The sequence below is a fragment of the Zingiber officinale genome, chromosome 1A (genome assembly GCF_018446385.1).
Source record: "Zingiber officinale cultivar Zhangliang chromosome 1A, Zo_v1.1, whole genome shotgun sequence".
Classification (NCBI taxonomy): Eukaryota; Viridiplantae; Streptophyta; class Magnoliopsida; order Zingiberales; family Zingiberaceae; genus Zingiber; species Zingiber officinale.
In genome coordinates this window covers 177,755,261-177,768,618 of record NC_055987.1, presented here as the reverse complement: position 1 = coordinate 177,768,618, position 13,358 = coordinate 177,755,261, and the positions used below count along the sequence as shown (strand labels likewise).

Below are 13,358 nucleotides of genomic sequence, written 5' to 3'. Positions count from 1 at the left end.
ATACTTTGGTAAGACACCCCCACATTCATAAATATTTATAGGACGGTTGTCTTCCATTTCACAACTCATAAAGACTCTTATCTATTTTCTTTCAGGGTACCTTATTTAAAAGGTAATTAGCTGTTAACACAACTTCCCCCTACATGAATTCTGGCAGTCTATATCTCATCATCTCCTTTAGAGTTCGGTTTTTCCGAACAGCAACTTTATTTTGCTGAAGAGTATAAGGAGGTGTGCTGATTTTCAACCTCATTTTTATAGAGTGTAAATTTCTATACGTTAGCCTTCACACTTTACCTTGGATTTACATCCCTGCGCACCTACGCATAAGAAAGAGCATCTTCCCATGCATTTATTTATATATTCAATACATGTGAATCAATAAAAATCAACCAACATATCATGAAACTCCTAATATAGGACTAAAATCTCGTTCACAATAAAATATTTTTATTCTTCCACGTCTTCTCCATCTTGTATCCAACAAATTATATTTATGGGTTATCGCATATCAGTCAAATGTCCTACTGTTGTTGGCAGAAGTCCCATGTAATTGACTTGCCTAAATCTAATGAAGAGGTCGACGATACTACATAGCCTAGAATGTCGTTACACGGATGAAAATTATACTAGTGTCCGGGATTTAAAGTCAAGGTTTAGGGTTTAGATGTAAAACTCCGTCGTTCATCGACGCCTCTTGATGCGTCGTCTCTGCTCTGTAAACGTAGTACCTGCTCACCACATAAAACGAGGCGAAGTTGAGGCAATCGAGCACGACGAAGAAGGCGTAATAATAATCCAGGTGCGACGCGTTCAAATTGTTGAGTATCCACCCATGGCCACGCTGCCTCGTGATGCGCTCCACGGTGGAGAGCAGGAAGCTACTGAGGAAGTTGCCGACGCCGAGGCTGGTCATGGCGTAGGACGTGCCCAGGCTCTTCATCCCCTCGGGCGCCTGGTCGTAGAAGAACTCGATCTTGGCTACCTCCAAGAACGCGTCCGCCACGCCCATCAGCACGAACTGAGGCAGCAGAATGAAGATGGTGAGCGGGACCCCCGCACCACTCTCCACCAGCCCGTTCTCCCGCGCCACCGCCAACCGCCTCCTCTCTGTCAGCGACGCCACCGACATGATCACGATGTGGATCGCCATCCCGGTGCCCATGCGCTGTAGCAGCGAGATGCCGCGGGGGTTCCCAGTCAACCGGCGCATGAAGGGGACGAAGTAGCGGTCGTAGAGGACGATGCTGACGAGCATGGAGAGGGTGACGAAGGCGGCGAGGCTCGCCGGAGGGATTTTGAAGTTGGGGCCGATGTGGCGGTCGAGGGTGGTGCCCTGCTTCACGAACAGGGTGTTGATCTGGGCGTACATTGTGCTGGGGATGAACGTGGTGATGAGGATTGGGATCATCAGCAGCATTTGCTTCGTCTCCTCCACTTGCGTCACCGTGCAGAGCGCCCATGGATTCGTCGGACCCGTCTTCACTGCTGCTTTATTCAAAACCCTGGTAACGGATGTTAAAATTTTTAATTTTGATGTGTGATCGGAGTACCAAAAAAAAAAAAAATCTAATTTTGATGTATGATCGGAGAAAAAATAATAATTTTGATGAGAAATTGTATAATTCACCTCCAAGTTGGTGTCGAATCGATGCGGTATTTTCCGGGCTCGGCATAAGCGTCGAGATCGAGCTCGTGCAGCTCCTTGGGGTCACTGGGCAACCGCACGGTGCATTTCCGGGTGGCGGCCACGATAACCCTGGCCATCTTGGTGAAGGGGCTTCCAGCGGGGATCCTGTGGCGGTAGAAGGGAGTGCCGGCGACGAAGACAGAGATGGAGATGGCGAGGCCGAGGGTGGGGAGGGCGTAGCCTAGAGTCCATCCGACGTTGTCCTGGATGTAGACGAGGACGGTGTTGGCGAAGAGGGTGCCGAAGAAGATACTGAACATCCACCAGTTGAAGAAGGAGAGCTTGTGCGTGCGCTCACGGGGATGGAACTCGTCGAACTGGTCGGCGCCGATGGTGGAGATGTTGGGCTTGGTGCCACCGGTACCAACGGCGAGGATGTAGAGCGCGCAGAAGAAGACTCCGAGGTGCAGCGGCGTGGCGTCGGTGGAGCAGGAAGGGTCGGCTGTGTTGGGGCCGCACGGCGGTGGTTTGAGCGACGACAGCGACACCGACAAGGTCAGTAGACACATCCCCTGTTTTGAAGCGATGGCGAGGGTATCACAAACTTGACTTGAAAATTAGCTTATAACCAATTAATTTAAAGCGAAAGCGACTTTGTTGTTTTACCTAACTCTTTGATCTGTTTTAATTTCAATTATAGATTAATCAATATTTTACTGAACCGTAAATTTTCATATTAGTCGTTTCACATATCGGTTTAGATTTTTTTTTAAATATATAAAAATGGGTAAATTGTCTAAAATCTCCATGCAAAGTTTCAACTCCTACGTCGGAGAGTATTTATTTCAACTTCTTAATCCATATCAATTCACCTAATTTATTATCTGTGCACAAATTTCAAAAGATTATTACAAAATATGGATATAAAAAAGTCTAAAAGAAGATATCATTCATCCAAAATTAGATATAATTCCTCCTAAATTTAACATCATTTAAACTCAAATCTAATACACTACTTATACACAATTTTTAAATTTATAGTAAAATATATGTACAAAAATTCAATAATAAGGTATAATTCCTTATAAATTCACCTTAGCACACATTTTTTTAGGTACACGACAAAATATAGATAATAAAATCTATAATGAGATATAATTTTTCTTAAATTCAATATCATTTAAACTAAAATATAATATATTTTATATCCAATTGAGTACTATTTATAATAGATCTATCAACATCATCTACATATATGAATATGTAGTAGTACCTTCGGGAAGGTTCAGTGGCTAACGTATGAGGTGCTGCCACCATGAATATGTAGTAAATATATAGATACATAATCCACTTTATTAGGTATAAAATATTTGAAATCAAGTATATATGTAATTTAATTAGGTATAATTTACAAGATTGTGCAGAGGTTGTGAATTAAGTGAATTGGTGTGGATTAGAGAGTTATTCTTTGATATAGGCACTGATGGTAAAGTTAAAACTTTGCAATGGTGGTACGGTCCACCCCTCCATCCAATGGCGAAGCTTACATGGGTCTAGCATGGGCAGTTGCCCACACTGGGCCTCATCAGGGTTACCTAATCTCAATGAGGGCTCCATCAGTCGCTCGCAGTCGCTCGCCTGCCTTCATGCCCAATAGGAGTTCCTCCGCTCCACTGCCCTCGCTGTCGAGCGAGTTTTCATCACCATCAAATCCATCCTCACCCTGGATGATGCCTTCACCAAGTTCATCATCATGTACCCGAAGTACCAATCCTCCAGTTGCATTGACGGTCTCTGTCGTGACGAGTACTACCACCTCTTCGACACCGACACCCAGGTTTGCCTTAACTACCGCGTCTTCGACTTGTTCTCCTACCTCGAGAGCTTTCAAGTCTAGGGTTCATCTGCATTCAACCCCTCCGAGATCACCGTCCACCTAAGCAAACGAGCCTTGTACAACAGTGAGAAAGGCACGGCGGAATACGACTTCAAGACCAAGATCATGGATTACTTCACACATCTTTGACAATGAATACAGCTTGTGTTTACCTTCAGCCAAGGCTCCGCCTTCAAACCACTCGCCGAAAACTACTCGTTCTAGCCCAATAAGAAACTATTGACGATGTTCGATCATGACAACTAGTCAATGAATTGGATGGCACAATGCGTGAGAGAGAAGGGAGTCAGTCTGTAGCACCTAGTTCAATTCGCCTACCCTCAAGCTTTGCTCACCAAGTTGAGGAAGTAGATCTCTGGCAAGAGGCGGAGGAGGAAGGACTCTGCAATGGGACTCTTCGAGTCTTCGTGTTCCAGAACCAATCGAGAGTCACTAGAGCTAAATACTCGTACTAGTGGAAGCCCCTCACGCAGTAGCACTTTTGATAATTGCTATTCAACGCCAGAGCACTAGGGCCGAAGTACATGAATTCTCTCGACCTCTCCCTTTTCTAACCGAACGACATCATCATCTCCTTCTACCGATTTGCTGGCACGAGCATTTTAACTAGGATATTTTATCCATATAGCTATGGAAAAAAAATCTTTTCCTGTCAAATGGATAGTTGCCTAATGTACAGTAGTGTTATCATCATTTAGAGTATTTACGTCAATTTTCTATCTCTATATCTAAAATTTAAGATAAATAATTCACTTTATTAAATTTAGACAATCACTTTTCACTACACACTACATCAACCATCCTAAAATTTTCATTATTTTTAATTTTTTTTATTATTTTCTTCTTTTTCTTCTATCTTTTTATTATTATATTTATGGAATGAGTGGAAAGAGAGAGATTAAAAAGAATGAGTAGAAGTAGAGAGATTGAAAAAAAATATTATTTTATTTTTAGGGTAAAGGTTTCATTCCCTAAATTTAGAGAATCATTATTCATCAAATCTAAATTTAGGGAATAGATAGAATAGCTGATGTAAAGATTTTTTAGTTACCTTATCTAAAATTTAAGATAAAATCTTTGGATAGAATAGTTGATGTGGATGCTCTAACGTCTAGGAGTTAAATCCCGACTGACTAGTAGCTAGGGCGAGCAAAGTTTTAGACTTTATATATATCTAGTTATTTTTCTCCTCACTCACACTTACTATTGTAAAAATTTAATAAATATTCATAAGTTTATTAAAATATTTTTTTAAAAAAATGATAAATAATAATAGGATGATTAGTAAGATATGAATATATATTGTTAGGCAAGTATGGATATAGGGATTAAAGTTTAAAAAGTATAGAAATGAATATGAGATGGATATTGATCCTGTCTGGAAGCTGAGAAAACGAACCTGCCGGTGTGACGTGTCTGGAAGGTTGACCGCATCCCCATGACTCAGTCGATGATCTGTCCTCTACGTTGACCAGATCGTCAGAAGTCCTCCTCCGGTCAACTGTACCTGTATCCAGCGACCAGGTTCCCCCGGTCTCTGGTACCTCGGTGCTCGAGGCGAATCCCACAAATGCATAAATATCCGGATAATAATGGAATATTGAAATAAATGCAAAGAAGGTACGAGAACGTACCCTGGCCCAGGGGGGCGCCCTCGGATGGATGGATGAGCTGATAGTGATGCTGATCAAGTCATAGCGCGATGGCCTGTGATCTAATGTAGCAGGAGTCCAAAGAGACGGCTCGCAGGCCGGATAATACCTGCAACTCCTAAGCATAATAACTCATCAGCTTAATAATGACGTGAATAGTGAAACCCATTGGCTCGATGGCTGGAAACCAATCCCAGCTCAAAGGCCGGCATAGGTAAACAGCATAAGTAGTGCTCGCTGCCGGAGGAGGCGACAGTGATGACAGCAGTCGCTGGAGGCAGCACTGAGTGCGGTAAGGGGCGGCGGCGGTCACTATAGGCGGCTATGCTAATCTCTGAGCCCAGCGCTAGTGAGGACTCGACGGCGATGCGGAGCGCGATAGAGGCGTCACAGGCGCTGTGGAGCGCATTAGAGGACTAGCCGACGCTGTGGCTGTGGCCGCGGAAGAAGGCGGCGGAGGCTGGCCGCAGGGGAGCAGACAGCAGCGAGGGGAGGAGGATAGATGTCAGTAGGCGTCGGAGTTGTAACCAGCGATAGGAGGTGGCTGCAAGGAAACATGAAGCAAGCCATGCCCCTATGTTCCTCCTAGCAGCGGCGCCTGGCGCCGGTGATGAGCTGAGCACGGGAGTGAGAGAGGTGGTCCTCCTCTCTGTCCCTGGCGGCGAACCAAATCCAAAAAAGCCTCCTTTTCTAAAGCCGAACCCTGCTTCCCTTTAAAGTCAAACCTAATTGGACTTAAAAAGACCAAACTGTCCTTCCTTCACCAACTAATTACTCCCATGCCCATACACAACCGGATCACAAGCCTCCCCTTCAAGTCTAGTCGAAGGAGGCGTGAGTCCGACTGACTGGACAGTCTATCGCAAAGAGCTGAACCGCTCTCGATGTCAAAGCCGAATCGTTGAACCGATAATATAATGTCACTCGAGCGGTCGCTATGATAATAGTGTCGCATGAGATGATAAACGTGCCGAGCGGATCAAATCTGTAACCGAACCAATGCCTAGTACGCAGCCACGAAGATACCGACCGGACGATCGAAGTGATGCCGATCGGGTGGATAGACGTTGAGCGGAAGATGCTGAGCGAACGACAACACGCTGAGTGCTCGACATGTAAACTGATAGCCGACCGAGTGGCACGTGGGACGCTGAGTAGACCGGCACGAGGCCGGGCGTGCGACCTAGATCAAGCGGTGTGGCCGAACGGATGATCGGAAAGATGTCGATCGAGTAGACGGCGAGCGGACAACGCCTAACGAGCGACAGAAAATGACGATCAGTCGATCATGAAATGCTGGCCTGACGTGCTGAATGAGCAGCATCGAGAATGGTCAACGAGCGAACATAAAATGCTGGTCCGGCAGTCGAGTAGCGAGGAGTTGGCAATGCTGAACGAGCGATCGGAATGATGCCGATCGGATGGATAGATGCCGGACGGATGCTATCGTGCGAACGATCGTAATGCTGTCGATCGGATGTATAGATGTCGGACGGACGATGACATGCGTGGTGACGTCGACCGGTCAGATAGATGTCGGGCGAACGATGCCGCACATACGACCGTGGTGACGTCAATCGGTCAGATAGATGCCAGGCGGACGATGACATGCGTGCGACCGCGGTGACGTCGATCGATCAGATAGATGCCGGGCGGACGATGCCATGCGTGCGACCGGAATGACGTCGATCGGTCAAATAGATGCCGGGCCGCGAGGACTGCTCGACCCCGAACGGGGGAGATAGATGCTAGCGATGGCTACTCGACCCCGAACGGGGGAGATAGATGTATGATATACTGGTCCGATATACTGGTCCTCCCGGCCGAACGGCTCGGGGGCCTTCGGCTTCGAGCGCTTGGCTCGGATATAAACCTCCCGGCCGAACGGCTCGGGGGCCTTCGTCTTCGAGCCTGTGGCTCGGATATAAACCTCCCGGCCGAACGGCTCGGGGGCCTTCAGTGATAACTCGACCCCGAACAGGGGAGAGAATATATGATATGCTGGTCCGTGCAGAGGTCTTCAGCCCGGGAGGTTTATAGTCGCCGGCCCGACTGCGTCCCGACTCTTGGTCGGTCGCCCGGGAGGTTTATAGTCGCCGGTCCGACTTTCGATTTTTAACGACGGTGCTCGTCGGCGCGGATATTTATAGCCGGTCGGCGCGGCTCTCGATTTTTAACGACGGTGCTCGTCGGCGCGGATATTTATAGCCGGTCGGCGCGGCTCTCGATTTTTAACGACGGGGCTCGTCGGTTTCCAAGTGAGACCATATACCTGGCCGAACGGCTCGGGCCTTCACATCGAGCGCTGCGCTCGGATACCATATACCCGGCCGAACGGCTCGGGCCTTCACATCGAGCGCTGGGCTCGAATACCATATACCCGGCCGAACGGCTCGGGCCTTCACATCGAGCGCTGGGCTCGGATACCATATACCCGGCCGAACGGCTCGGGTCTTCACATCGAGCGCTGGGCTCGGATACCATATACCCGGCCGAACGGCTCGGGCCTTCACATCGAGCGCTGGGCTCGGATACCATATACCCGGCCGAACGGCTCGGGCCTTCACATCGAGCGCTGGGCTCGGATACTATATACCCGGCCGAACGGCTCGGGCCTTCACATCGAGCGCTGGGCTCGGATACCATATACCCGGCCGAACGGCTCGGGCCTTCACATCGAGCGCTGGGCTCGGATACCATATACCCGGCCGAACGGCTCGGGCCTTCACATCTAGCGCTTGGCTCGCATATAATCCTCCCCGAGGTAGTCTCGGCTATAATGTACCTGGCCGAGCGGCTCAGGCATTCGCTCCTAGGCAATAACCTCCCTCTATCATCCTGAACAGCGCAGGGTTTTGGTTTCCCATCCTGCCATAATAGTATGCAGCCCGGCCGAACGGCTCGGGGTCTTCGTGTTTGAGCCTGTGGCTCGGATATAAACCTCCCGGCCGAACGGCTCGGGGGCCTTCCGCTTCGAGCCCGTGGCTCGGATATAAACCTCCCGGCCGATCGGCACGGGGGCCTTCGTCTTCGAGCCTGTGGCTCGGATATAAACCTCCCAGCCGCTCGGCTCGGGGGTCTTCGCCTTCGAGCCTGTGGCTCGGATATAAACCTCCCGGCCGAACGGCTCGGGGGCCTTCGGTTCTAGTACAGATCATATAACTGACAGAACAAATAACAGAAAAACTGACCGTGATCATGAGGATGGCAGAACTATCCGGCGTCGTTCATCTTCACGTTCCAGATCAGGCGCGTTCCCACAGACGGCGCCAATTTGATCCTGTCTGGAAGCTGAGAAAACGAACCTGCCGGTGTGACGTGTCTGGAAGGTTGACCGCATCCCCATGACTCAGTCGATGATCTGTCCTCTACGTTGACCAGATCGTCAGAAGTCCTCCTCCGGTCAACTGTACCTGTATCCAGCGACCAGGTTCCCCCGGTCTCTGGTACCTCGGTGCTCGAGGCGAATCCCACAAATGCATAAATATCCGGATAATAATGGAATATTGAAATAAATGCAAAGAAGGTACGAGAACGTACCCTGGCCCAGGGGGGCGCCCTCGGATGGATGGATGAGCTGATAGTGATGCTGATCAAGTCATAGCGCGATGGCCTGTGATCTAATGTAGCAGGAGTCCAAAGAGACGGCTCGCAGGCCGGATAATACCTGCAACTCCTAAGCATAATAACTCATCAGCTTAATAATGACGTGAATAGTGAAACCCATTGGCTCGATGGCTGGAACCCAATCCCAGCTCAAAGGCCGGCATAGGTAAACAGCATAAGTAGCGCCCGCTGCCGGAGGAGGCGACAGTGATGACAGCAGTCGCTGGAGGCAGCACTGAGTGCTGTAAGGGGCGGCGGCGGTCACTATAGGCGGCTATGCTAATCTCTGAGCCCAGCGCTAGTGAGGACTCGACGGCGATGCGGAGCGCGATAGAGGCGTCACAGGCGCTGTGGAGCGCATTAGAGGACTAGCCGACGCTGTGGCTGTGGCCGCGGAAGAAGGCGGCGGAGGCTGGCCGCAGGGGAGCAGACAGCAGCGAGGGGAGGAGGATAGATGTCAGTAGGCGTCGGAGTTGTAACCAGCGATAGGAGGTGGCTGCAAGGAAACATGAAGCAAGCCATGCCCCTATGTTCCTCCTAGCAGCGGCGCCTGGCGCCGGTGATGAGCTGAGCACGGGAGTGAGAGAGGTGGTCCTCCTCTCTGTCCCTGGCGGCGAACCAAATCCAAAAAAGCCCCCCTTTCTAAAGCCGAACCCTGCTTCCCTTTAAAGTCAAACCTAATTGGACTTAAAAAGACCAAACTGTCCTTCCTTCACCAACTAATTACTCCCATGCCCATACACAACCGGATCAGATATAATGGATGGTAATAGATACAAAAATATAAAATCTAACCTAAATTCGATCCTTTACCCTTCTTAGCTCCACCCCTGCGTCCCGTCCCGCTGGATGAGGAGTTTTTGACGTGGCATAAGATGTACACTCATTGATAGATAATTTAAAAGTCTCCAAAAAAAAAAAAAAGGTTAAAAATAGAGGGTTGTAGACTCTAATTTTTTTTTAACGATAAGATAGGGCATAGGAAAAAACGAAGGGCATGCTTTTCAAGGTAAAAAGGTCAACGGAGCGATTACCGAGAGGTAGATAACGGAGGCGATGATGAAGGTCCAGTAACGGCCGAGGTGCGCGTCGGCGACATAGGCGCCGAGGATCGGCGTGAGCCAGACGGCGCCGACCCAGTTGGTGACGTTGTTGGAGGCCGTGACGGTGCCCTGGTGCAGCTTATTCGTCAGGTACAGTATGAGGTTGGAGGAGATGCCGTAGTACGCCATGCGCTCGAACACCTCGTACACTAAACACGCACGCATACGTATCGGTCAACCAATTCGTCGAACACCTCGTGCGCACACGAAAGCAAAAAAAAAAAAATTTAAAGATCGCCAGAGGAGTTCGTACCGACGACGAAGGAGCATGCGGTCCACCCGCCTCGTTTGGACCGGAGGACGGGGTTGCCTTTGAGGTCGACGGTGCCGTCCTTGGTGTACTCCTCGAGCCCGGAATCGTCGCAGACGGCGGCCATGGCGGTAGAGCAAGCTCACTGATCAGCAGTTGCCTCGCGAGTTTGGGGTTTTATAGACAGGAAATGGCGCTCGCTTTGTGAGGGTGCCATATATATATATATGCAGAATGCGCCGAGGGAAAAGACGAATTATAACATTAGTTTATGAACTTGGCCCAACTAATCGGTGGATTTTTCCCTCATTCATCCAACTAGCTAGCATCTTAGATTTTTCATTCCATTAAAAGAACATGTAACTGGAATTCGAATAATAGATACTTGAGAGTCTGAATCTTTTGATATTATTGGACAAAAGCTAAGCTCTATATCAATGGATTATGTATGACGAGAAGGAAGAGGAGACAATAATTGTGATTTTTGTAATATACATATCAGAGGTACTTTGTTTCGCCGGGGAAGACTCCATGGAAAATAGAGCTAGAGCTCGAGCCATGTGGAAAGGTCTGACTGGGTTGATTTTCTTAATGGCAAATTGCTCGTGTAATTCAAATTCTTAACAAACACCAGGCACCATCTTTGATGCTCTGCTAGTGTCGAAATATAGAAATGAATGGCTTGTCGTGGATGACTTCTCCAATTGTCCCAGTAAATTTCTTAAAGTTGTTCGGTAGATTGAACTTTGGGAGTTGGGACAGCAAACAAGTCACTCCATCGAAAGTTACTGAAAGAAAAAAAAAAATAGAACCAAATTGCAAGTACGAATATCAATTGATGCATACTACAAATTGCAGTCCGCGAAGTTGACTTGTTGGCATGGCATCCGAAATTTCCATGTTATTTCTTCCTGCACGTCTCGATCATGACGAAGCTTAGCGTCTGAGTCATAACCTATCCTGTATCCTATTCTAAGCATTAAATTGAATATATCTTAAGGTCTTATACAGAGTCAACTTCGCCTACTTTGACTTGCTGTACGCTATATTGACGTCACCGACTTCACTTAGATATACCAAAAATAATTACCTGGAAACTGCAAACCAAAGAAATAAACTGGGAGAAATTTTAATTAAGATATCAGTTAACTGGAACCCCATCCACTTCTTACTTTGGCAATTGACAGAACATTTAAAATTATCAAAATTTTAGGAAACGTATTTAACTTTTAAATTTCTTTAAAAATATTTATTTTTCATTTTACTCCTTTCATTAATCACTATAATTTTACATTCAAAGAACAATATCACTAGCCTAGCAAGGATATTTAAATAGGGTGGTGATTTTTGAAAATTTCAAACCGGAATGAATGTAGTCGATTTTCATAATTCAAAAGTTTTAATTTTAAATTGAAGTAGCAGAAATCAAATTTAAATTTTTTAAAATTTAATCTTAGCCTATGATTCTAGTTAAGTAATGATCTATCGACCTCCTAAAATTTCTTTATGACTCAAAGTTAGGGGTGTCAAAAATAAACCTGACCTGACGACCCAACCTGAGTCGATCCAAAAAAAATCAGGTTCGGGTTGGCCATTTTCGGGTTCGGGTCGGGTTCGGGTTGGAGGGTTGGAGAGTAAAAAATTTTCGGGTTAGGTCGGGTCGGGTTCGGGTTCGGGTTGATCCGGGTTGGCTTAAATATAAGGTTTTGTGAGTTTTTTTGAGGTTAAATCAAATTTTATTTTAAAAATTTAGATGTTTTTATGTATATTAATATCATGTTTGTATGATAATGATGGAGTATTGAGATAAAAGTGAAAAATTATAGGGGAAATAGCTCAAAAAAATCGTTTTGAATTGGATTTTTGGGTTATATGGGTCGGGTTCGGGTTGATCGGGTTTGTCGGGTTCGGGTTCGGGTTGAGGTGTTTTGGGTTGAACTCGGGTTCGGGTCGGATTCGGATTGGATTAAAAAAAAAAAAAACTCAACCCGACCCAACCCGATCCGACCCACCCGAATTGATACCCCTACTCAAAGTCGAAGAATTATTTATAATCTTACTTACTCGTAATATTTTATATTTCTACCTATGAGATCTCCATTTCAATCTAAATAATCATTCTAACTAGTAACTAAAAAAATAAAATTTATATTTTATAACTCTCCTACAATTAATAAAACACGAAAGAAGAAAAAATGACTTATTTCTCGTTGTGGTGGTTTAACAAAAGGGAAAAAGCTATTTCTAAAGGAAGAAATAAAAAGAAGATAGTTGTTTTTGAAAAAAATAGAGAAAGAGAAGATAGAGAGAAAGAAATAAAAAAGAACTTTATCTTCTTCGTTAATAATCTTGACTAGTTTCGATGAATTTGATAATGACACAAAGAGAGCAAGGTAAGGTAAAATAAAGTTATCTTTACAATGCTAATAAAATCTTATAAAACATGAGAAGTAGAAGAAGATCTCAGGGGCAAGGGCTACTCTTGTTGTTGGAAGAGGACATCAACTGATGTTCATTTATTGGAGAAAAGAGAAAAAAATAAAACAGAAGGTTTCCTAAAAATATTATAATTTATTTTAAATTGATTGAACTCATTTAAATTTTAAATTTGATTTGGTCATAATTTAATTAAATCAATTCCAAATTAATTTTGATTTGAACCAACTTAATCCTCATCTTTATGCCTATCTATTGGATTTAATTTTAACCCAATTCAATTTTAATTTAATGCTCTGTTCTACAATTTAATTCATTTGTTGATTATTATATATTTTATTTTTAAAATTCAATACTTAACTTTCCACGTTGCAATATTTTCTAATAAAAGTAGTATCAATAGATTAGGTCAAAAAATTTCTATGTGATCAATTTTAATTTCCAATGATGAACAGTAGTGAATCGGTTGGTTAAAGTGATGATGAAGGCTTTCCAAATATATAGTATTATTATTTTTTTAAATATGGGGAACAGTCGTATTCCTCTGTCGCCACGTGATTAAGTTCACTAACCATTATGGTATTAGATTTTAAAAAACAACTGTGATATTAGATTTCAAAAAATAACATCATTATATTGCTGATTTTTAAAAATCAATATAATTTTGATGTCGTATAAATTTTAAAATAAGCACTAGGGGTGTCAAAAATGAACCCGACCCGACGACCCAACCCGAGTCGACCCGAAAAAAATCAGGTTCGGGCTTAAATATAGGGTTTTGTGG

At 45.4% G+C, this 13,358-nt stretch overlaps 1 protein-coding gene across 3 annotated transcripts; it reads right to left on the bottom strand.

Annotated features, from left to right (window-relative positions):
- Window positions 1–327: 327 nt before the first annotated feature.
- On the bottom strand, window positions 328–10,566 carry LOC122038511 (protein NRT1/ PTR FAMILY 5.2-like). Of its 3 annotated transcripts, XM_042598297.1 has the most exons (4): window positions 10,142–10,566; window positions 9,820–10,037; window positions 1,631–2,202; window positions 328–1,505 (listed from the first exon to the last, which is right to left on the bottom strand). In XM_042598297.1, the coding sequence occupies exons 1-4, from the start codon at window positions 10,263–10,265 to the stop codon at window positions 650–652; spliced, it is 1,770 nt and encodes a 589-aa protein (XP_042454231.1). In that variant the 5' UTR covers window positions 10,266–10,566; the 3' UTR covers window positions 328–649. The 3 variants fall into 3 exon arrangements, with proteins under 3 accessions (XP_042454231.1, XP_042454233.1, XP_042454232.1); XM_042598299.1 differs by lacking the exons at window positions 9,820–10,037; window positions 10,142–10,566 and adding an exon at window positions 8,485–8,540; XM_042598298.1 differs by lacking the exons at window positions 9,820–10,037; window positions 10,142–10,566 and adding an exon at window positions 8,371–8,492.
- Between the last annotated feature and the right edge of the window lie 2,792 nt (window positions 10,567–13,358).

Coding starts and splice junctions, on each gene's coding strand:
- LOC122038511 (XM_042598297.1), bottom strand. CDS start 10,265: ATGGCCGCCGTCTGCGACGATTCCGGGCTCGAGGAGTACACCAAGGAC. Junction 10,038..10,141: donor CGCATGCTCCTTCGTCGTCG/GTACGAACTCCT, acceptor GTGCGTGTTTAG/TGTACGAGGTGTTCGAGCGC. Junction 2,203..9,819: donor CCTCCGTTATCTACCTCTCG/GTAATCGCTCCG, acceptor GCTTCAAAACAG/GGGATGTGTCTACTGACCTT.